The sequence below is a fragment of the Eulemur rufifrons genome, chromosome 8 (genome assembly GCF_041146395.1).
Source record: "Eulemur rufifrons isolate Redbay chromosome 8, OSU_ERuf_1, whole genome shotgun sequence".
NCBI lineage: Eukaryota > Metazoa > Chordata > Mammalia > Primates > Lemuridae > Eulemur > Eulemur rufifrons.
In genome coordinates, this window is record NC_090990.1 from 119,719,715 (window position 1) to 119,745,716 (window position 26,002).

At 32.7% G+C, this 26,002-nt stretch overlaps 1 protein-coding gene across 2 annotated transcripts; it reads right to left on the bottom strand.

Moving 5' to 3' along the window:
• Nucleotides 1-26,002, bottom strand: RNPC3 (RNA binding region (RNP1, RRM) containing 3). Of its 2 annotated transcripts, none has more exons than XM_069480878.1 (15): nucleotides 25,499-26,002; nucleotides 24,017-24,064; nucleotides 19,734-19,852; nucleotides 18,767-18,850; nucleotides 18,248-18,359; nucleotides 17,455-17,523; nucleotides 16,208-16,350; nucleotides 12,775-12,900; nucleotides 10,138-10,289; nucleotides 7,626-7,787; nucleotides 6,431-6,525; nucleotides 5,742-5,800; nucleotides 3,547-3,679; nucleotides 2,828-2,899; nucleotides 1-204 (listed from the first exon to the last, which is right to left on the bottom strand). In XM_069480878.1, the coding sequence occupies exons 1-14, from the start codon at nucleotides 25,688-25,690 to the stop codon at nucleotides 2,840-2,842; spliced, it is 1,554 nt and encodes a 517-aa protein (XP_069336979.1). In that variant the 5' UTR covers nucleotides 25,691-26,002; the 3' UTR covers nucleotides 1-204; nucleotides 2,828-2,839. The 2 variants fall into 2 exon arrangements, with proteins under 2 accessions (XP_069336979.1, XP_069336980.1); XM_069480879.1 differs by lacking the exon at nucleotides 1-204 and adding an exon at nucleotides 404-1,717 and having other exon boundaries at nucleotides 25,499-25,769.

Below are 26,002 nucleotides of genomic sequence, written 5' to 3' on the forward strand. Positions count from 1 at the left end.
TTACTGGAGGAAAATAATTTATTATATTTGAGGAAGGTCATTAAAATACAGGCAATATAGTTCCAATAAACTGATTTAAAGGCATATAGACTGAATTTTTAAATACACTTTCAAAGCTGTGACGCACAGTTCCATAGTCCAGGTGGTCAAATTCTTCCCCTCAAAGTTGGAAAGCACTTGAAAGATACGGAATTCAAAAGGAACCTAAAACACCATAAAAGTCCATTAAAATAATCATAATTATAAAACAGCTTATTTAAAAATAACTAAAACATTGATATTAGGAAAATTAGTGAATCATGTCAGTACAACAAAATTTAATTACCTAAATGAACTTATACACAAACTTATTCATAATATTTAAAAAAATGTTAATTATGCCTATAGAAAAATAATTACAATTTCAATATCTATATAGTCTTTTGTGCTTTTAGGGTAATAATGATAATTTACATAATTTTGAGTTATTTTAATAGTACTAATAATTTTCAAAGAAATGTACGGGCTCCAATCCTTTATTTTCCTACTTATAAAAGGTAGGATGGCTGGCTAGGTTGGTATGAGGTGTCTAACCATTTTACTCAAACAAAGTAGTATGTAAACTATTCAATCCTTAGAAATTACTAAGGAAACTTGGATACTTTTTCAAATCAGATTCTTAGATCTCATTCCCAGAGATTTTGATATATTAGTTCCAGGATGGAGTCTAGGAATCTTTATGCATAAAAACTCTTCCTTGGTGGTTCTCAACCTTGCCTGTACATTATAATCACACTGAGAGGTTTCAAAAATTCCAGCATCCATGCTGTACTCCAAACCAATTAAATCAAAACTATGAGGGAGGGAACCAGGCATCAATATATTCTTTTAAGATTTTTTTTTTTTTTTTTAAAGCAGTATGTTTTTAAAAGTTTCCAGATTATTCCAATGTGCAGCCAAGATTGAGAACCACTATTCTGGGTCAGTCTGGTCATCCACCAGTCTGGAGACCACTGTTCTTATGATCTATCAGGATTGTTTTTCTTTTCACGAGTCAACTTATATCTTCTCCCTTCTGTTATTTTTTTCTTATTCTTCTTTGTTTATTTGTTTAGAAAAAGGAAAGAACAGAGATACTTCTACTTGCTATCTATGCCAAAAGAGATTTCAGTAATAAGACCTCAGATGTGAGGTCTGCTATTCTCATTTAGAATTTACATAGAAATCCAGCTATTTTAATTTTCACTACATGGACATTTTAAAAGAAAAAAATTCCCTTCCCCAATCAAATTTAACAATACATTATATAGAACACTTAAACCAGATGTACCATAAAACAGAAAGCCTATATTACTGAATTAGGTTTAGGAAATACACAAATAGAAGAAACAAGACCACATTCTGAATTAAAGGCAAATGCATACATTCTTCAGGTAAGTTGACCTGATTCACTAACTTTCTTGGGAGAAATTATATAACCTAAAGGACAGTATAAAAAATTCAACAACAAATCTAAAAAACACATAAATGATTTGTTCAATCTACACAAATAAATTTAGAAATATTTCATCTGACTAAAGTATAAAAAAGTATAGCTTAATCTGAATCAATAGGTGGGAGAGGGACAAACATTTCTAGGAAAAAACAAAAAACAAAAAAAGCTGCCCCAAAAAGGATACGACAAGAAAGGATACACTTTGCATGACAGTATTACAGCAGTATTTACGCAGGAATGCTTCTAAAGAAGAACAGCAGAATGCAGTTTAATTTTTTTTCTTATTTTTCAGCATTGGATTTATAAATAAATGATGTTTTAAAATACAAACTGAAATTATTTAATTTTTCCTCTAAGGTATTTATAAGACTTCTGACTACCCAAGTATAAATATAACAAAATTCAAATATTCAAGCACCTCACAGAGGGACTAAAAATTAAGGAAAATTTTCTTATTTAATTTTCTCTTATTTTCTTCAGCTAAACACCAGTAATTCTGACCAATTTACTTCATGTTCTTCCAGTTTACAAAAGAAGATTTAAAGTAAAAAACAGAATATATTTCCACTCATTTCTTAAACACAAACTTTGAAATATTAAGTGTTTAATTCTATCATTTTTAATCATTAAATTATGTAAGTATATATGAAAATTACTTGTTTCAAAGACAAAAGATTTAACTCCACCAACATTTTCATCAAGTGTGTTAGCAATGAATTTTATATATTTAGCACTATTGAATTTTAAGTTAGAAAATTTAGCTTTAAATGTTTACCTTGGGAGTTTTCAAAGTGTGGTCCCTGGACCAGATAGATGCCTTACCATTACCAAGGGTCATTAGTTATGCAAAAATCTCAAGTGTCACCACAGATGACCAACTTGTCCTGACTGGCAAGTTTCCCATTTCAGCACTGAAAGTCCAGCCTCTTGGGAAACCCCTCAGTCACGGGAAACATGGAACTGTGGGTCACTCTAGGTCCCCACCTCAGACCTACTTAATGAGCAATTCTTGGGGGGAAGGGAGAAGAAGCCTAGCAATCTGTTTTATCAGCTCTCCAAGTGATTGTAATACACGTTAAAGTTTAAGAACCACTGTTTTATTCTAGGCAGAAAAAGTAAAGAGTAATAGACATGCTCCCCTTATAAAATTCATTCTCCAAACTTAATTTTTACATATAAATGAGCTTTTTACTCTGTAATTATAATTTTGAAATTTAATGGAAATTAACTACATAGATATTTCCTTAAAAAATCTTAAAAGACACCCGAATTACTACTCTATCAGGATTTTATCCTTCTTTAATTTTATCTCAAGAAATAGTTGTCTTTTTATTATGTTTTATGCACACTTACCTTTATTAATTTTTAATGCTTTCTTTTTCCATCTTTAGAATCTTGTTTTGGTCTAGCAGATCGAGCAAATTGCTAATATTTTAAAATTAAGGTTTCCTTCACGAACATGATGTTAATCTTTTCTAAATAATTAGCAAAAACTTTGTAATGTAGGGTAGGAGTAAAGTCTGATTGCCTCCTGCTTACATCCATAACTTTGAAGGGAAATAAAAAAATTAATCTTTTCTTTATAGTCATTATTTTTTTTTATACCTGGACCTTGCTTCTTTACTTACATTACAGATTTCTAGTTTTCAAATTGCATTAACTACTAAAAGCAAGATGGTTAATCAGTGATACATTCTGGTTATTAAAATTTTCAAGTAGAAATGTGAATTACACATTTAAATAAAACTATAATGAGTTCTTTATTTAATGACTCCAAATGTATTTCTGTATACTCTAGTCTCTTAGGCTTAGCATGAGTATATACTTTGAGTTGCATAAAAGTTTAAACTTGGCTGAAATTTAACCACCTCATGCTGCTGAAGTTCTTTCATTTTCCAATAAAAATCTAAATTATCTTTCATCTGACTCAGCTAAGCCATGTTTAACTATAACTGAACATCTTAAGCTAAAATTCCAATGTTGAAATTTCTAAAGGATAACAAAAATTAGTGTCAGTGATATCCTTCTTCTAAAAGTTATATAGTTTTGAAACAGATTGATTTAAAGGATACAACCACCATGGGTTTTCCAAAGAGAACATATCCATTAGCTTCCTTTAAGGCTTTTGCTGCTGCTTTTTCATTTGGAAGTCCAATAAAAGCTTGTCCCTTCATGCGACCTTCTTTCATCAAGCGTATATCAAACCTAGAAGTCAAGGAAGAAAGAGTAGTTTTGATTCAAAGAATGTCAATTTTGACGAAGTAAATGAAAATGTGTTGCACAATTTAAATTTTGCTATTTCAAATTAAAAGTGACTATACTCTCTAATTAGCATATTACTTCTTCAGTTTTTCTAAAATTATATTTTGTATTCTATTCTAAAATTGATTCTACAAATAGGTAAATATGAGTTTGATGATGTATCTATATATCTATTTTTTTAACTATCATAAATGTATTTATGTGATTTAAAATTATGTTACAAGTAACTATAAAAGCAAACTTAAGTTTTTATTTCATTTCTCTATTTTTTAAAAGTATTCTGCAGTCATTTCAGTACTGTCTGCTCAAGTGACAAAAAACAAATTATACAACCAAAAATAGAAGGGCTGACAGGAGCCAATTGTAAACAATTATAGAATTCATTATATTATTATAAGCAATTATAGAATTGCAGAGAAAGAAGGAACCTGATTATCTAGTCAAAATCATCATTTTAGAGGTGATGCCTACAGAGACTGAGGGACTCTTCAGAGCAGATAGCTAAAGTCTAAAGTCAGAGACAGAAACAAAAACCTAATATAGTTTTCTATTTCACAGTGTACTCATTTTTCAAAATTTTTGAGAGAAAATTATGTTCAAAAACTAATTAGAAAAATCAGATTGTAATTTACAACTGAAATAGTGCCTACTATTTAGTCTATGGGACCAGCAAAAGAATATAAAATATAAAAAAGTATCAATTAAAAAATGTACTAAAATGTTAAAAATCACATAACTAGTCTCGTGGGAAATAACTTATTTTGATGTCTACAGCTTTCTCTATTCCCTTGAATTCTAATTACAGGCACTACTGGAAATTGAAAGAATGTACATATCTACACATACACACACATGTATTTATATATACATATGCACATACAACTATTTTTCCTTTTTTAATAATCATGACTCAAAGATGACAACAACCACCCAGTATTTTGCATGGCCAGAAAAAAAAAAAAAAAAGACTTTTGGCATCCTGATAAGAAAAGAGATCTGCCACTAATGAGTGTAAATAGAGAATTTTAAGACCTGGTTCTATTTGTGCATACTTATATAAAACGATATAGAGGCCAAATGAGATTTTAAAAGCACTGGTTTCACTTGATAATTAAAACAAAATTAACTAGTTACAGTCACTTCTCTATTTTACCTCCACTCAAAAGTCTCTTACCGTATCTTTTCTATTTCTTCCTACTTTTAATTTATATGACAAGGAATCTTTCTTACTTTGGAATTAACATATATGGAATTTTAAAGAATGAAAATTCTAACTCCAAACATTAGCTTTTATGTCATTTACAAATCACATCCCTCCTTTTTGTTTTCACAAAATTGGGAGCCTGGCATAATGCAGTTCAGTTAAAAGATGAGAATTTACTGCCACCATAAGAATTTTAAAAATTTTGCCTCATTGCTATATATTCCTGGATAAATCATTAAAACAATGGTTTTTAAAGTAGAGTCTCTGGACCAGCAGCTTCTGCATCATCCAAGAACTTTTTAGAAACACAAATTTGTGGTCCTTACCCATGAAACCTAGAAAACCAGACTCTCTGCGGATGGACCTAGAAAACTGTTTTACTAAGCTCTCGAGTTAATGTTTAAAGTTTGAGATGTTAAAGTCAGAACCACAGCTCTAGAGGGAGAATTGGGACAAAGAAATTATCTCAAAGTCTGTTTCTGTAAAGAGTTTTATCCGAACACAGCCATGAATATTCGTTTAGATATTATTTATGGATACTTTCACACTACAACTACAAAATTGAGTAGCTGCAGACACAGTACGTTCTGCAATAAAATAAAAATATTAAATTTTTACTATTTGCCCATTTACAGAAAAGTTTGTCAACCTCTGTTCTAGACATCCAAAAGATTCATTGTGCAACAGAATACATCAACTTCTTCGTATAATTTTTATCTCTGAAAGCAAAATGTTGGATTAAAAAAGATAAATTCCTAACAGATAAAAACAAAATAATTTGAGATTATCACTGTCACTTACATGATCCGTTGTGTTTCTGATGAAAAGTCAACATATCTTCCAAAAATAAATTTAAGGTCCTAGAATGGCAACATGAAAAAGACAAATAAGGAAGCCAGGAAATACATTTAAAATAAATAAATAAATAAATAAGGTCACATTTGGAATAAAGTAGGCTTTTTAATACAGTATGACTGGTGGCCTTACAAAAAGGGGAAATTTGGACATAGACATGCATACAGGGAGAACACTATATGAATGAAGATGAAGGCAGAAATTGGGGTGATGCTGCCACTACATGCCAAGAAGGCCAAACACTGGTGGCAAATCAGTAGAAGCTGTGGGAGAAGTGAAACACCGAACACAGACTTCCCTCATAGCCCTCAAAAGGAACCAATCCTGCCACCCTAGATTTAGCCTCCAGAGTTAGCCTCCAGAACTGAGGCAATGTATCTGTTGTTTAAGCTACTCACTTTGTGATAATTTGTTATGGCAGCCCTAAGAAATTAATTCCAAGCTATGAAAATATTACTTTAATAAAATATTAACCTGAAAATATTAAGCAATCTGGCATGCCCTGAAGAGTAAAAAATACTCTTAAAGGTGGTTTCATACAGACTTTTAAAAACACTAACGTATCAACTATAAAACCTTCAAATTATTTTCATTTACATAATGGAAAAAAAATCAACTTATAAACTGCAACTTACCTTTTCTTGGACATGTTTAGCTAAATTCTTTACATAAATTCTACAGTTCGGTTCACCAGGTTCATAACTTCTGAACACTGAAAGCATTTCCATTTCTTATTTAAAAACAAAACAAGGGTAAAAAATTAAAATGTTTTCACCAATTTAAAAAAAAAAAAACCTGTAACATTCAAAAATTACTGTTGCATAGACAAAATAAGCCTTACAAAAATGTTAAAACCATAGGACTTAGTAACAATATTACAAATGAGCATAAAAATACTCATTAAAAATCTGAATTGATTATATAAAAAAAATTTAACTTTTGTTCTAAAAATTTCAGGCACCTAATATAACTAAAATTTGTCCAATAAAGTATCTACTATTAATGGCCCTTTAAGATGAGCTGCTTTATTAAAAAGACTAAAAAGCATATCTGTTATCAATCGTTTGTATATTTACTGTGCTAAAAGTGAATTTCTCAAACCACCAGCCACCTTCATATTCAAATGCAAGAATGAAGTACTCAGATACAATAATCAGGTATTTCAGACAAACTGTGGTCTGCAAACCCCTCTATAGCTCCTCCTACTTAATGTCAGTAATCTGCTCTTGACAAGCAGATGTTGTGTAAAATTGCTATTGGAATTTTATTGGAAATAAAATATAGTAAAATAAAAAAATAGTTGCAAGTCTATTTCCTATTATTATAGGGAATATTTTGTGTTATACACCAATCTAAAACCTCTAAATATTTTCTTAAAATATACTAAAACAGTAAAAATCCTTTAGAAATAAAAAACTATATTATTTTATATAAAAGCCTGAAACATGTTTAATCACAAACTTTTTTTTTCCATACTTTGCATGTATCTCAGACACAGTATTTGTGATGATCTATCAACTGTTTCATGAATATGTAACTCCAGACTTGTGGTATATATAAATTGTGTCTTAAATGCCATATAAATGTTATAGAAATGAAAAAAATTTTTTCCAAACAAATATAGATGGGAAACATTGTATGGAAAGGAATATTCTACCCTATGAAGTATGAGTATTAAAAAACAAAAAAGATTACAAACATTAACTGGAGAGATGTTTTGAAGTATGTGCCTTAAATAAAGGTAAATGATATGATACAAATTTATTTTGTTTCTGTAGAGTGAAAGAAATGAAAAATGGACTATGTGCTTTATTTATTTCATGACATTACCTTCTCTAGAAATTCTGCCTTTTTCCAACTCTCTTCTAGAAATGCATTCTGATGGCATTTCATCAGAGTCTTCTTTAATCTCCTCTGTGATGTTCAAGTTAGGTTTGGGGAAGATTTTTCCAAATCCCATATTTGGTGCATCAACTTCAGTAGCAGGCAAATCTAAGTTCAACATTAACAGCCATTAAAAATCTCTCACTTCAAAATAGCTTTTGAGGTTTTATCCCTCCATTTTTAATTTAGTAAGTATTTTTGGCCCTAAAATGCTTTGGTATTTCTCAATGTTTTAGAACTGGCATAGGCAAATTTTTCTATAAAGGTCCAAATAGTAAGTATTTTAGGCTTCATAGGCCATATGGTTTCTGTAATGACTATTCAGCTCTGCCACTGAAGCACGAAAACAGCCAAAGACAATAGCTAGATACCCAAATGGTTCCTGTGTGATGCTACTTAGAGGGCCTGAAATGTGAAAGAAAATTAATTCACTTTCAACACATTTAGTTTGAGGCGCCAGAGGGGCATCTGATGAAAATGTTCAGTGGGTGGACAGTGTGCATGCTTTCAGGGTCAGTAACAGGTATTTTGTTTAACCTACCTACTCTGAAGTATTAATAACTGTGTGAACAAAAAGAAATTTTCAATTAAATAAATAAATGACATAATTAACAAAGGCATTCTGTTACGGGGATCTGTTCTCCCAAGATTATTTATACATTTATGAAGACTAACGCCACATCAGAATATGTGAAACAACCTTCAACCTTCTCAATGATGATTAAAAAGTTAAGATCAGCACATTACACTGGAATAAACATCATAAAATAAGACATTTCCATTTGAAAATACCAAAAAAAAAAAAAAAAAAATCTATTAACTCCCTTGAAAGCCAATTCTTCTCTTGATCCTGTAAGTAGTGAAGAAAAACAAGTATTTAAACATTTAAGAAATTACTCATTCAATTAAGAAAATTCAAAACCACTGCAACTTTTTTCTTTTAGATAGCAACACTGAATTTCATTCATAAAATATGAATTTTAGCAGCAGCAAGAATTAAACTAGCTTGGAAAAAAGAGTTTGGAAGGATAGGGTTAAGCATTTACTACAAACATTCTAGTTATACCACCTAAAAAACAAAAACAAAAAAAGCTCTAAAGAGTCTGTGAAAATGATGCAAAGAATATGTTACATTTCAGATTATAAAAGTCTCCTTATAACGTAAAAGAAAAAACAAAAGGTTGTATAAACAGGAATCCTGTGACCCGAAGGCATCAAAAACAGAAAAATGTTTAAATTGCTTCCACTGGTACTTCAATATTGCTTCGACACTGATGCATAATGGGATGACTGTCCCCATCTCATCAAGTTATAAATCTTTGAGTAAATTAAGTTTAAAAATAAAAATTTGTGTCAAAGGGTCACTAGCCATGATATAAAAAACTAAGAATAATAAAAACATAAATATTGAAACAAGAAAGGAGCTATCTGAAAAGGCAATGTGTTCTCACTAACTGTCAGAGACAGGAATTAAAACTAGCTATTGTTTTTCATTTACTACATTTGCAATACTTACTAGAATTCTATCCTATATTTACACAAGTACTCAAAGATTAATGTACAAAAATGTACATTCCATTATTTTCTGTAATAGTAAAGAATGGAAACAACCTATACTATGGATAATTATGAAGCCATAAAAAAATAAAGTATATGCTTTTATGTTTTAACATAGTAAGCTACCCCCACTAGACTGTAAACTCCAAAAGAGATGAGACCATGCCTAACTTGTCCATAGAGCCACTATAAAACTAACTTCCAATAAGTTGTTATTGAGTGAATGATAAATAAGAGAAAAATGTGTTTATACATGTAAGGTCTGGAAGGATATACACAGACACATCCATATATACACACCAAATTACTAACAGTATTTACCTCTGTGTAGTGGGACAAAAGAGAGTGCGGTTTGAATTTTAACTTTTTGAAAAGTTTACTTTATATGTTTCTGTTTTGATTACTTTTCTAAAAATGTGTATTATTTCTGAAATTTCAAAGATTTAAACAACAAAAGAACACTATAACAACATAATATCAAATTAATGGCTAAAACAAGCAAAAAAAAATCAATACATTATTTTTAAACTTAAGAATAGTATCTTTGGCAAAGAATCTTCCCTGTCTTTTGAATAAAAAAAAATTTACGTGAAATATACAACTCAAAAGAGAGTCGCACTGCAAGACACTATTCTATTTTTAGTGTAAACACCAACAGAAACCACTAAATTTCACTCTAGAGATCATTACTAGCAAAAGGTAACAGTGAAAATCTTGCCACTTAGCATCTATTTTAACTATATAAAAAAACTGAAAATGGATATTAGTCCATCATATTGAGGAAGACCTAACTGCATATTTTAAAAGTTGACAATTACTAAAATACAAAAACATTATATAAAAACTTAACTCTAACACAAAAAGCTAATTTCAGCATATGAAAGAACAAGAATATCCTTACCATAATTGTTTTCTTCACAATTCTGTTCCTTTTTTAAATCTTTCTTAAATGCAGCTGGCATGTCAGTAGATATATGGAATTCAATTCTTTTATTACCTACAGGTTGTGGTTGGTCAAATACATCTGAAGGTAACAGCACTGGATGTAAGTTGCTATTTAAAAACAATCACGACGTTAGTTTGTAATTGCAAATAAAATCCTTAAAAAGCTAACACTGAAAAACGATTCACTATACTATAGATATCACACAAAGTGACTTAGATTTAATACTTCAACAAAGCCTAACAAATGCTCAAATATAGGTATTATTAAATTCCTACTTTAAAGATTAAAAATACTGAGGTTAAGGGATATTAATAATTTGTATAAAGTCACTACATAAATGACAGAAAAAGGACCTATTAATCCTAAACCTCAGGATATTTATAAATATATGAAAATAGCTCATTCTATGTTTAATGTAAACATTTTTAATGTACTATATTTTATACACTATATGATAGTGTTACGATAACTAATAGAGTAGCCGCCAGTCACATATGGCCAATGAGCAATTAAAATGTTGCTGTCCACATTAAAATATGGTATAAGTATAAAACACACATAAGATTTTAATGACATTGCATGAAAAAATAAAGTAAAATCTCAATAACTTTTTATATTGATTATACGCTGAAATAATATTTTGGATATGAGTTAAATAAGTCATATTAGCAATATTAATTTCATCTGTTTCTTTTCACTGTTTCAATGTGACTATTAAAAAATTTAACGTGGCTCACATTATTTATTTCTATTATTCAGCACTGCTAGAGATTAAAGAAAAAAAGGGCAACACACTTCAAATGAAACATACTTAATAACAAATATTTCATTGGCAGCTTCTGGACTATAACAATATAGCCAAAATACAGTGGAAAGTTAATTTATATCTAACAACATTCTTGCATAACTATGGCCCTCACCGCCATCCCAAATCTTCTTATCCCTATGAAGTTTATTATAAGATAGCACAGTTCAAAGGGAATTCTTAATTTTTTAAATATCAATGGCATTCCCATGGCTTCCTCAGTAAATTCAAAGTCCCTAACGTAAAATTTAAGGCAAATTTCTCCACAACATTTTAGCTTTCCCTGTCATCATTTTTATCCCTATTCAACAAATTTTCTTACCTCTGGAAATTTCCCTTTTACTTTTCCATTTACCAAGATATCCTTTCCCTGTCTAAGTTTTGCGTCTCATCCTTCAAGGACCAGGTCAAATGTCTCTTCTCTCTTAAAACCTTTTCAGATTTCTCAACTGGCTATGACCTTTCTTTTCTCACAACCATTCAGTTCATAGATTATATCTTTTTCTTATGTCATGTATTATAATTGTTAATGCAGTAATTATCCATGCATATCATTTATTGCCTATAAGACTATTAACTCACTGTTTGAAAAGACAGCATTAGAAGCATTCTTCAAACCACACACATTATTTCACACAGAACCTTACCACACATTCAATAAATATTTAAGGCCGGGCGCGGTGGCTCACGCCTGTAATCCTAGCACTCTGGGAGGCCGAGGTGGGCGGATCGTTTGAGCTCAGGAGTTCGAGACCAGCCTGAGCAAGAGCGAGACCCCACCTCTACTAAAAATAGAAAGAAATTATATGGACAGCTAAAAATATATATAGAAAAAATTAGCCGGGCATGGTGGCACCTGCCTGTAGTCCCAGCTACTCGGGAGGCTGAGACAGGAGGATCGCTTGAGCTCAGGAGTTTGAGGTTGCTGTGAGCTAGGCTGACGCCACGGCACTCACTCTAGCCTGGGCAACAGAGTGAGACTCTGTCTCAAAAAAAAAAATAAAATAAAATAAATAAATATTTAAAAGCACTCTGGTGGGTCCTGTGTGTCAAGTTAAGATACATGAATTTTTATTTGGTGGGTACTTTTAATTTGAAAAATGTTGGATATTAGGTAATGGAGTTAGGAGAAACTAAATAATTTTACATAAACATATTGTCGATTCCATTATCAAAACTGTGAATGCAGGAGGAGAAAAAAGCAAGAGATAGTGAAAGGAAAGTAAATGAGTTTCATTTTAGACACTATTGTTAAGTGCCTATAAGACATTTTGAGTCTGCAGATAGGAAGCTGGAAATAAAGACTTTCGGTCTCAGGACAGAGATTAAATCTAGAGAGAGATTTAGTATTTATTAGCTACAACAAGTGAAATCACAAAAATGATGAGATTAACAAGAAATATAAATTTATGAACAGAAGACAAACATGGACAGAAGCATATGGAATGCACAAAAAAGATGAGAGTGTAAGGGGGAAAGGAGGGGCAGTGAGAGAGACAGAAAGAAATGAAGGAACTAAAAACAGAAGAGAGGCAGTAAGTTGGAGACAAAAAACAGAATGGTAGAGTAAAATTAATAAAATTCTGAGACCTAGGGTAGTTGATAGTATCAAATGCTGGTCAATTGTGAGAGAATTATGAAAACTTGTAAATTTGGCAACTAGGAAGCCAATGGTGAACCAAGCAGACCAACAGGAAACAAAAGGCAGATTGAGTAATGATGTGAGTTAAGCACATAAACAAATTACACATGAACAACCCTCATTTCATAATTCTAAATAAAATTACCTGTGTGAAGCAGACGAAGGTGTATTCAACATATCCTTTATCTTTTGCTTTTTTCTCACATGGCGTTGCTTTACTGTTTTTGGTCTTTTGGGCTGAAGATTTGCTAGTTCCATTAGCTTGTTCATTCTACATTGAGGAGAGGGATGATAAACAAGATTTCCTTATTTAGAAGCAAAGCTATTTACCACTGTTTCTGTTAAACTTAAATTTGAATTTTGGCATATAAATTGACAGATAAAACAATTTACTAGTCTTATTTGGAATATGGAATAAGTATAAATTCTAAGCCATCAAGTAAGAGATAATCTATTTGACAGAAGTTCAAATTCTAAATTGCCTTGCTCAACTTTCATATTACTTTAAAGGAATTAAAATTTACTGAATTACAACCTATCAATTTAAAAAAATGTTTCATTATAAAGATTATTAGTTATCCAAATGAAATGGCTAGACTTCATGCCAAACAGCTGAACAAGATAAAATACAATCTATGTGACTTTCTTGTTCTTTGCTTGACTGATATTTAAAAAACCTTACCAACACAGTAAAATTATTTTAATCCATACTCTAATTATTAAACAGAGCCTGGACTGAAGCATTCCCTTTAAAAGCATTTTGTACATAATTGTTACAAATCAATTACATAAATAAGGTAACTTAAACTACATGAGAATAAAGTTTTCAAATACATAATATACTACACTCCAAAGGAACTTACAAGTACCAATGAGAGAGTGACAATAGACATCTTGTACATAGCTTTTCTCCACTAAGAGTATGAATATTTAATATTAAGGATAAATCTTGTCTAGGCATTTTAGTATCTTTGAGAGCAGAAATTCAAAAACCACTAGTTATTCACCCAAAGTATACCAAGGCTTTACAATAATGCCAGTCATATATTAGATAATCAATAAATATTTGCTGAATAAAGGAATAGTACAGGTTGAGCATCGCTTATCTGAAATGTTTGGGACCCAAAGTGTTTTGGACTTCAGATTTTTTTGGATTTTGGAATATTTGCATATATAAAATGACATGATATACAGTATATATATTTTGACTGAATCCAAATTTTACAGAACAAACCTTCTTTAATAAAGGGGATTGTTCTTTGAAGTTTGGATTCAGCGGACGGGCCGCATTTGGGGATCTAGAGGGCCACATGTGGCCTTGAGGCAGCAGGGTCCCCACCCCTGCATGGAACCCCAGTCTAAACATGAAATTCATTTATGTCTCACATACACCTTACACACACACAGCCTGAAGGCAATTTTATACAGTATTTTTAATAATTTTGTACATGAAATAAAGTTTGTGTAAAGTGAATCAGCAGAAAGCAAAGGTGTTACTACCCCAGCCATGCATGCTGTGTCATACTAGTGCTCAAAAAGTTTTGGATTCTGAAGCATTTTAGATTTCAAACTTTTGGATGAGAGATGCAGTATCATCTCAAATTTTGGATTAGAGAACCTGTATCATTTGGGGTTTGTTTGTTTGTTTGTTTGTTTGTTTTTGGTTTTTATTAGGTTTGCTACATTTCCAAAAGATAATAGAGAAGCATGAAATCAGAGATTGGTACATGTAAAGGCTATGGTCTCTCTCATGACTCAAGATGAATTATTGGCAGAATTTCACACTATATGCCTAAATGGAAACCTAAATAAACAAAACAAAAACAAACAAACAAAAAAAGGTTTGGCCAGCCTACACATAGCATTTCTAATTACTACCATTACTTTTTTAAAGAAAGTAAAGTTCATAGAGGTTAAGTAATTAACCCAGTGCAACACTTTATTCTTTATTTAGCAACAAGTTAAAGTTACCATCTATTAGGAACTGCCAATTTCCCTAAATGTCTCTGTTTAAGAGATACTCTTCATTAGTCAAATTACTGCTGATTATTTGTATATGTTGCCCAAAATCTCTGAGTGCTGACTCCTGTCAACCCCTCATTCTTTACCTGACTTCTATGTAGTTTTCTGAGATTTCCATCATTTGCCTGTAACAGTCTTGTACACTAGGGGTTGGCTAACTATAGGCCAAGGACCAAATCCAGGTGGCTGCCTGTTTTTGTAAATAAAGTTTTGCTGTAACAAGGCTGCATCCACTCATTTAGGTATTGTCCATGGCTTTCCTACTACAAGTGTATAACTGAGTAGCTGCACAGGGACCATCTGGATCACAAAGTCAAAAATATTTACTCCTTGGACCTATAAAAAAACTGGCAATTCCTGTCCTAAGCGAGGTTGTGCCTTATATACCTGAACATTATTAACAACTTACCATTTTTTGCAAGAACTTTTAAAAAACTATGTATAGATTGTCAAGAAAGAACAACCAATAAAAGAACAATTCATCTGCAGTAATTACTATGAATAGTTTTGTATAAAACCTACAGAATTGCTCTAGAAATTATTCTGAGGTGAATAGAGTCCAGGGGAATACGGTGTCAAAACATGAATACAATTGATGCTCATTATTTACGGTAGTTATGATCTATAAGATCACTGCAAACATCAAATTAGTGAATACTGAATCACTGCCGTTAGGGAAATTCAGAGTTAGGTTTCTGGAAGCCTCTACTTACAATATTTCATCATCTGATCAATACACTACCTGGTTTTATAAGTGTTTATGTTTGAGGACACCTTACAAAATATACATTGTTGATTCATTAACACTGAATTCACAGTCAACACCACCACAACTCTGGCCTGAAAGAAGCTTATTTAACACGTGTATTTTTTTTTTTTAATAACAGCATTGTCTGAATATGTATTTTCTTAATAAGGCACATCATATCCATCTTGAGCTTAGCAACGCTAGATAGCACTTCAACACTATTCTTGAGGGCCATTTTAAACAGCACAATCATCAACAAAAGGCTCAAAAATGTGAAAAAGATGATGTCCAAATAGACTGTGAAAAGGATACTTGTTTCTAGTGAAAGAACTGAAAAAAAGAAGGCAGGGGTAGAGGGTCACTTTATTTGACCTCATCTGGAAACTTGTGTGTCAAGTGACTCAAATTTTTTACCATGCTGCACATGTCCATGGTCTATGTCCATGAAAGACTACAATAGCACTGCAAGTATTGATTTGGGGGTTACAAATAAATTTTAGCAAGTAGGCAAATTTGAAATCCACAAATATTGAGGCTTGACTATGTAATACCATAAACATTAATCTGAAAAATTATGCATAATTTAAAAATTTTCCCTTAGGTCTTAATATTTATTCTTAGGGTTCAATCTGTAGCTACTATATATGCGTAAGAGGTTGGGGAGCTGAGGATAGATAAATTCTATCCTCAAATTCTATACCCCAAATTATGAACAATTATATGCAAAATTTATGAAAAACAAGAGTCTCTTTCCCACATTCAATGTTTCTTAGAATCTAAAAAACAAATATTATTTCACATTACAAACCTCCGTCGGTCCTCATCGTCACTGCTTTCATATTCTGATTCTTTACTAGATAACTCCTCATCCTCATCTGGCAAAGGAGGTTCCTCAGGTGGCTTAGGAGATGTGGGTGGAAGAGGTGCATGCAACAGCATATAGTCTTCATACTAATAAAAGAAAAAAACAAATATGCGATAGCAATCTATGACATTTATGGAGTAGACAAGCCAATTCCACTTGAATATTTGATTCTCATTTCTATCTCATAATATTCTTTTACATATTCTACACGTATTCTGGAAATACTGCCTGTGGCAGATTACTAGCTGATCATAAAACTTATTTCTTCTTCCTTGGCACTCAGCTGGACTAAATTTCCAAACATCCTCTGCAGTTACAATTAACTGAGTTTTAGCCAGTGGAATGGGAGCACAAAAAACCTCCCACATATAATTCTGTTCCTTCCAGCAGACTGTGAATGCCCTCATCATCCTAGGAAGGTACATCGTGAAAACAACTCAGGGTTTTTGAGTGGCTCAGTAGAGCAGAATATCCCTCTCCCCTGCTTTTGGAATATACTTGATATGACCAAGAAATAATTTTTATTGTATTAAATGACAAAGAATTTAAGTTTTGTTCAACAGCAGCCAGCATAACCTTAATTAATACCCCTGCAACATACCAAGCGCTGAGTAGGTGTTAAAGTTACAAAGAAAAATTATGAAGCTAATAGTAATTTCATTAGAAAAGCAATCAAACCCAAAACGAATTCTCTATTTACATGTCAACACTCAAAGTAATTTTGCATTGCTATTATATACTAAGAGTATTCTAGCAAAATAACTAAAATTATTCAAGAGCAGGCAGAGCCTACTATCTAAGTTACTGATAGATTTGCACAGTAAATCCTAATAAAAATATTAACAATCCTTTTTGTCTTTTGCAAGTGAAGTTCTACTTGCAACAAAATCAGAACAGAATTTTTGGATAATTTAGTTAAATGTAATTATCTTACAGGATGGCACAGTGTTCTAAATTAAAGAACTGGACAACACTGGAAGACATAATGGCCTCTATTACCAAAAACATTTCTTGCATATTCTGGCTTTCCTCACTTTCAGTTCTCAGCTTTTCTATTATCACATTACTTTCTATTTGTTCCTTGTTTTCAGTTCAGATCAGAGGTTGCTACCACACTTGTATAATTTAGCTTCAATAATCCCACTCAGGAAGAGACATTTTGACCCTTAAAAGTTCTAAGAGCTTCTTACCATGGGAGGTCGTGCAGTAATTGGTCCAAAAGGTGTGGGCAAATTCATTTTATTCATAAGATGAAGCACCTCAAAGTGTTAAAAAAAAAAAAAAAACACTTAAAATCATTTATTATAAAATTATTCAATTCACATCTTATATTTTATGTACTAATATCTTTGTAATAACACTATTGATTAATTTATTATAAAAGAAGCCCCATCTCTTGCTTTTATAATTGTAGGACAAGGTAAAATGGGAACTCAGATTAACGTTATTAAAGTGTGTCATTTTTACAAATACAATTATTCCCATTACTAAAAATGTTATGTTCTTGCAATATAAAACCTACTGAAATGTTTTTATGTTTTCCCCTGATTATTATGAAATTATGAAACGTGGAGAAGCACAATAAAGAAACTAAACATCATCTATATTTTGTACTTCAAAGTAGTATCTTATTACTGGGAATATTTTTAAGCACTTGCTGAGGGGTCCACTATACCTTTTCCTTTAAGAATCTCTATGCTGAAGGTGTATTCTAAAGTAACAGAGAATTACCAGAGATGACATTTCCCAAATTAGCTTCCATTTAATAGTACCTATTTATGCTACAGTTTATAAAAGCCCATACTTGAAATTAGTAATTTTTATTTTATTACCTTCAAAATACTGTAACATCATTGCCTGTCTGGAATTAGTCTGATGACTAGTAACATAAACAAGTAAATAAGTATGAGAATCAGCATGGAAAATAAAGGATCATGCTATACAAATAAGTACTTTGAGGAAAATAACCTTCACTCTACTTACCTGAACATAAAACTTAGGCACACTTGCCAAAGCATTTACTATGTTTGCTAGGATTGTGCTGGAAGGTGGTGGGTACATATACTTGAGGCATGAATTAAGAGGAAAAGTCAGCCTAAAATATAAAAAAGAATTTTAAATGCTTATCATGTTTCAATAATTTCATATCAATATTCATGTTAGGTATCTTAGTAAGATGCAAAATTGCTCAAACAATACAGTACTATTATTTTTACCTTGTTCCTAAAAGATTCAAATAAGTACGTTTAAAAAGAAACTTGTATTCTGATTGTATTAAAGAAAAATGAAGTACTGCATTTCTTATCAGAGCTTGTAGCCTTAAATATTTTAGTAGATGATTTCTTTGAACTGAATTCAATGACAAACTCATAACTGAAAAGGTTTATTCAACATATTAAAACTATACAGGACATTAAAATACCTTTATTTTAAAAATAATCTTATTTGCAATATGTATACATATAAAAGAAAAAGAACAAAAAATAAACAAAAAAAGCCAACCCATGGTTTGGTGCAATCCCATTTTCTATTGTTAAACAGCCAAGTTCTTTCTTTTCTTTATCCTCTTCAACAGGGTCATCAGACCTAGGATATACAGCATTAAAGTTGACCTTATCTTCAGAAAGAGTGCAAAACTGCATACTTTTCAAACATGGCATTATAAAACAGTTGCATTAAAAAAAATTTCCAAGTATTTTTCAAGCAAACACCAACAAAAAGAAATGGAACTAGAATTAACCTTTACTGAATCCCTTCTATATTATTATTATTATATTGGGCACACTGCAAGCCTACGAAGATGGCATAATAATTTTCATTGACCAAAAAGAGAATTGAAGTTTACATGGTATTAAATAGTGGTACTCAAATTTTTTTATTGTGTACCATAATCATTTGGAGAGTTTATTAAAACTCTTAGGCTTCTAGAGCCTTCCTCCACCCTACCACAACCTCCCCCCTCTTAACACATTTAAGTTTCTGATTCAGTTAAGGCCCAAGATTTTGTATTTCAATCAAGTTCTCAGATGATGCAGCTGGTCTAGGGGCCACACATTGAGAACCACTAGAGTAAAGCAAATTTGTGAAGGTATAACTAGAGTCACAGCTGGGAATCAAATATCAGTCTTTGATTTCAAAATCCATGCCCATTCATGACATTGTGCTATTTCTAATACAAAGACTTCACACTACTTACCATCCCTCCATTTATAGTTGAAGTTGAATTCATTTCTGCCCACTCCCTTCCCAGTTTACATTTATTAATCTCTAATATTAAATCAACACTGTAGTTCCTAATGCATAACCAGGAGCAAAAATAAAGGTATTATTTTACTGTACTAGATTTAATAGAGAAATGTATCATTACTGTTTCAAATTTTTTACTTGCTAATTTAAAAACAATCCAATAACTGTACAATTGATTTAAAAGTCACTTTAAAAATGTTAGGGAAACCGAGTATCTACATACCTTTTCTTTTTTTCAGAGCCTAATGTGGGACATGGAGAATGTACTCGATCTTGCTCTTTTGCAAATTCAACAACTAAAGTATGACCTAAAAGTTTCAGCTGATGGAGTCTTGTTAATGCCTGAAGTTAGAAGAATAAAAATTTCATAATTGTGTCAAAAATGATTTGTTAGAGACTATTTACAAAAATAATTTATGTATTTTTTTTTGTTAATGTTGTAATCATTACTTTAGCTATTTCTTACTTATTTTTAAACTCAGGCTACCAAGGCTTTATTACTTTATAAAGAACTGCTTCCTATAACTTGGCAAAAAAAAAAATCTGGCTAAATCCAACTCTCTGTCAACTCTGCTTATACCCAGGAGACCGAAAATGGCTAGATAATAATCATTAACAAATCTGCCTCGCCTCACTTTAAATTTATTAATATAAGAACAACCACTAATGTCAGGGTGGCCCTAATGATGCCACACAATTACATACTACAATCTTAGTCCATTTTTTCTACTAATATTTCAGAACATTTTTTACTTTCTCCTTGTTCCTTAACCTCACAATATTCCTCTTTCATTCTTTTAGCCTAGTACCTCATTTCCTACTTTCAGACAAATGAAGTGACATGGTAAGATGAGAATTTTGGATTCCCACCATAAATCCCCACTTACCAGCTTATGCATCCATATTCTATGTTCCATCTGTTACCATGTATTAACTCTCCCTGTGTTTATCTAAATCCAGCTGCTTGACTTGTATCCTAAATCCCATCTATTCTTTTCAAGGGTCTTTCTTTAGCTACTCTCTGGAAATGTACAGGGGGGTGCTCTCACCTACATTATTTTCTGTCCTCTATTGGATTATCCACATGAGTATAAAAACACACTCCTATTTCTCCTATCCTAATTTTCTTTTTATTACTCACACTAAAATGCCTAAAAAGTTATCTAAACCTTGTATCTACAATTCCTCTCCTCCCATTCAGTCTCAGACCTATTCCAACCAGTCTTACGCTTTAATCAATCCACTGACATTGCCTATAGCAGCCAATCGCAAATTCAGTATTGCCAAGCTAATGGTCAACTCTTAGTCTTCACTTTACTGCATTTAAGATAGTTGATCACTCACTTGATATGTCATTCACGTGGCTTCAAGACACCCTACTTTCTTATAGCTTTCTTCCTAGCTCACTGGTATCTATTCCTCAATCTCTTTGGCTTGTGTCTTCTCACACTCTTAATGTTGGAATGCTCCAGAGCTCTAGTCTTGGTCTTCCTCTCTATCTAAGTGCATTTTCTTGGTGATCTACTCTAGCATCCTAAGTTTAAATACCACCTCTATGCTGATGATTCACCAATTTATAACTTCAGCCCAGACTTCTGTCCTGAAGTCCAGGAACACATATCCAAATAATGGCTGGCTCCCCTCAGGTGTGTAAGAAACATTTCAAAGTCAACAGTGATTCAGTTTCAGAAACTGAATCACTAAACTCTCTCCCACCCCAGCGTGCTTCACCTAGAGTCTTCTCCATTTCAGTTGACAATAATTCCATTCCTTTAGTTATTCAGGAAAAAAATCTTATAATCATCCATAATGCTTCTTTCCCACATTCCATATGCAAGCCATTAAGAAATCCTGTTTGCTTCTATCTCCAAAATATATCCAGAATCTAACCCCTGCTTACTACCTCCATTTCTATCACTGTGATTCAAGCAATCATCATCTCTGGGCTGAATTACCACAATAATATTTTCACAGATTTCCCTGTTTCTACCCTTCTCCTTCAGTCTATTCTCAACCCAACAGCCAAAGTGATTCTTTTAAACATTGTCACACCCCAAAGCCTCTATTCCAGCTGTTCGTCTAACCAGAAAGCACTTCTCTCAGATATTCCTTTAGTTAACTCCCTTCATCTTCTTCAAACTGTTGCTCAAATATGACCTTAACCACTCTAAATGTAACCTGATCCCTCCCCACTCAGCACTCCTGATTTACTGCTCTACTTTTTCTTTTTTCCCCACAGCATTTACCATCTTCTAAAATATTAAACAATTAAGTTTATTATTTATGGTCTGTCTTCCTTTTTGAGAATGTGAGCTCCAATGAGGTTATCTTTGTTTTGTTCACATATATCCTAAGACCTAAAACAGCACTTAGCACATAGCAGGCACTTAATATTTTTTGAATACATGGAAATATATGCCTTAATTGGGACTACAATTTCATTCTATCATCTTTATGTATCCTTATTTGACTCCTTATGTCATCAAACAAAGCAAGTTTTAAAATGTTTCAATAATTTTCAAGACCCTAAATGAACTCTAGACTTTTTCATTATCACTAAACCCTTAATTACCTGAAATAGAGATCATCTAACCTGAATTGCTTCAACTTTCTTACTCTCAAAACGGGTATCACACATTTTCTTATTCTCAAGGGTTCATGGCTTCTCATTTTTAATGTTAACTAATCCCCCTGCCTCTCTCAGCTACCTACTTTGTTCTTAAACATTTTTCCTTTTGTTTTTTTAATCTATCAGTTACCAATAAGGTCAAGTAGACTCTAGCCTATCACTGCCATTAATCTCTTACCTTTTCCTTTCACTAAAAACATTATCCAAGATAATGACTGGCTCCATGTCCTTTCCTCCAAGTTAATCTTGACCCTAAAACAATGTTTTCATTATCATTTTTTATTTACAATTTTTTTTACTATGTTTAAAAAAAGGTCTTTTTTCCTGAAAAAAAAAATTCCCTATAATTATAAAAATACATATAATGAGAAAGTCTTCTACAATCCCACTCTCAGAGAAAGATATTTTTTTAACAAATTGGTGTATAGTTCTGCCATGTTTTTTGTGTGTTCGTGTGTGTGTGTATACTAACATGTATACATACTATTAGTTTTCAAAAAAATCTGAGGTTCCATTATACCCAATGCTTCACAATTTTATTCATATACTCTATCTGGGTTATTATTCCCATTAATATAATACATACCCTTTGACATCATTCTCAGTTACAAGCCAGTATATGGATATACTAAAATTTAAGGTATCCCTTTTCCTTATAGATAAGAATTTAGGTCATTTTTATTGTTTCATGGTTAAAAAGTCCTTAACCAATAGACTGTTCATTCTTCAGTTTGTATCACACAGGATCTCATCTTCTTAAAACTCTCTTCTCTTTGCATCCATGATAATTTCTTTTCTAGTTCTCCTACTTTAACTACTCTCTCCTAGTCTTCTCTCCTGGCTCATTGTATCTATTCACATGGTTGAAGAAACTTTCCTTTCTTGACCTTGCCTCAGTAAACTAATATTTTTAAATATTTACTAAATATTTACATAGAAGCAGCCCAATAATTCCTCAAAGTTAAAAGATGACATTTTAATTCATTACATACCTTTGTAAACATCCTCTTACTCTGGCTCCTCAAGTCAGCTAATGTAACAACTCAATAACTCAGTCCAAATATCTTGAACTATTCTCTCTCTCTCAATCCCTACATCATAAAATCTACAAACTCAGTCTCTACCAAGCATATATTTACTTCCCCCTTTGTCTTTTCGTTGCTTTCTTCAGATGCTTATTCTTGCTTTCGTCATTGTGTAACAGCTTTCCATTTGGTCTCCTACCTCTAGTATTTCTCCACATTCAAGCCATGATATAAACTCTACCACGTAGAGTTTACAGGCCTGATGATATCATGAGCTAGCTCAAAAGTACCAAGTGCCCACTTACTAAACCCAATTCAATACCTCTCTCCCATCCAAATTTAGACTCAATCTATTTTGCAAGTCCTATTTACATCTCAACCCTTAGTTCCTGCCCCACTTATAAATTTCCACGTCCCACAGCTTTACTTAGTGTTCTCTAAACCTGGAAGGCCCATCTCCCCCTGTATTCTTCTCAAAATCCAACTAATCGTTAGAGGTCTACCTGAAAGGTTATCTCTTTTGTAAATGATCTCTGGAATTTTATATGTATATAAAATTGTAAAAAGTTACAGAAATAGTTACAAATCTATCACTTAGAATTTGTTACTTTTAATTACATATGCAGTTAATTTTAATTTGCTTTATAGTTAATCTACTATTCTTACATCCCAATGCCTAAACACTAGGCAAGATCTGCCAACTGACAAATCAAATGTAGCCTGTCAGGCAAATGCTTGTAATACAAATCCTTCTGCCTTTAAAAAGTACAGTTTAACTTGCCTCCCACTTTTGGACCAAGATCACATAACAGAATATTATTGATAACTTTAATAGTAAAGAAAAAGTCATACCTTTATAGCTGCTTTTTCATTAGGAAAAGTAGCAAAAGCTGTATGTTTCTGAAAAACAATTAAGGTGTTAAGGTACAAATTACTTCCAAAATAATTTCAGTTTTCCATAACGAAGTTTACATTTTATCCGTAGAGTGATTTGACACATTCACAAAATCATAAGGAAGGTTGGAAAATTGAGACCATTTAACTGATTATTAACTTCAGTGCAGTGGTTTTCAATACTTTTGGGGTCAGACTTCTGAAATGAAAGCTATGCAAACTTCTTCAGACAAAGGTTTATACATACATAGCATATTTTATATCTACAAATAGTTCAACAGACCAGAAGTTTAAAAACCTCTACTACACATAGGAAATCATGCTTAACCATCTAAAAATATATAATATCTCCCGTTTATGACACACCTAGAGATCTTACACTTTCCTTTATACATCCCAATGCAAACTTTAAAAACGTTTACCAACAGAGAAATCATTCCTCAAAGTGTATGTTTCCTTTGTGCTTTATCTTTGTAATAAGGTTCAACAAGAGAAGTCTAAACCATCAGGAAAATAAGTCAAAAGTAAATGAATCATTATGCTAAGGAAGAGTTCTTGTCCATGCTTATTGGAAGTGGCTTGAGTAACATATCACACATTCTATTTTGTCTAATCTGATCCAAGATGACCTAATTAACTGTACTTAATGTAAACCATATAGAATCTTCTATTTGTATTTGTCGGTAAATACGACACTTAAACGGATCAAAACTGGTCTTCTAACTCTGTGACTCTCAACTCTGGCTGTGCATTAACATTAAAATCACTTGGGAAGACTTTAAAAGCACTGATAACAGCACTATTGCTATTTTAATGAAGACAAATCCATCTAAAACACCTTTAGGTATAAAGCAAAATAAAGCAATAGTGTAACTTCCTGCGCAGGAACTTTTAACAGTCTTAAAATACTGTTCTTTAGACGATGCCATAGGGAATTTTTTTATCACGAGCCTCCTTATCAAAAATCTAGTAGAAATCTTGGATCGAGATTACTTAAATGACAGCTGGAGTTTAAACTCTATTTTGGTGAATGACTTAACACTGGCTTGTAAATGAACCAGTATTTAAAAAAAAAAAAATCCCTTGTTGCATACTTGCAAGAGTACTCTGAGTATAAAAGAAATACCCCCAAATCGAGAAGCGTTGAGAGGTTCTCGGGATGGGTCCGAAAAGGGAACATAACTAAGCTATTTTCCTTTCTGCTTTGCCGTTCTCACTTGCCCTTTTCCGCAGTGCTGTGACTAAGCCAGACTCGAGCCAGTTACAACCTCACTTTGCACGCAAGATATTTTGATACAAAAGAGGAAAGATGGGGAAGCTCCCGCCACACAAGCGCATCGTCCCCACCCGTTTCTGTCCTCCTCCTTCTGTATGCGCTCCCCTTCCCCGGGTCACTGTCCAAGGGCCTTCCCGGGACACTCGGGAGGGGCGCGCCCTTACCAGTCGCCCCTTATCCGACAGGACGCGCACTGACTGTGCCCCAAAGTACTTCAGCAAGTCCTCTTTCTCCTCAGCGGTCAACTCGGCCGGCAGATGCCTCACCAGAAGGGTTCGGTCACCCCGAGGCGACGAAAGCGAAGTGGAGCTCGGGCATCCCCTTGATAATGGCAGCGGCTGCTCGGGGGCTGCCATTTTCCTTGGACAAACAACAACAGAGAAATCGAGAGAGGGAGCCTTAGTCAGACTGCAGCATCACCAGAAGCTAAGAGTATTTTTCCGCCTCGCGCTAAGGATTCTGGAAACAAGGAAATACCGCGAGATAGTCGCCTTCTCGCGAGAACTGGGCCACAAGTCAGCGGCGCCTGGTCAGAGACTCCTCAGGATGAAGGGCGCGTGCTACAGTGATGTGAAAGCAAAGTGATTTAAATTCCACGTAGCTGCTGATTTCAGTATTGAAAGCAAAAACTGTCCCAGAGGCGCGCCAAGATTAACAAAAATTGTTAA

Bases quoted from the DNA above. Each gene is read 5' to 3' on its own strand.
- RNPC3 (XM_069480878.1), bottom strand. From the start codon at position 25,690: ATGGCAGCCCCCGAGCAGCCGCTGCCATTATCAAGGGGATGCCCGAGC. The intron at 12,901-16,207 runs GTTTGTAATGTG...TCCTCAATGTAG, and splicing joins GACGATGAGGACCGACGGAG to AATGAACAAGCTAATGGAAC. The intron at 10,290-12,774 runs GTAATTTTATTT...GTTTTTAAATAG, and splicing joins CCTTCGTCTGCTTCACACAG to CAACTTACATCCAGTGCTGT.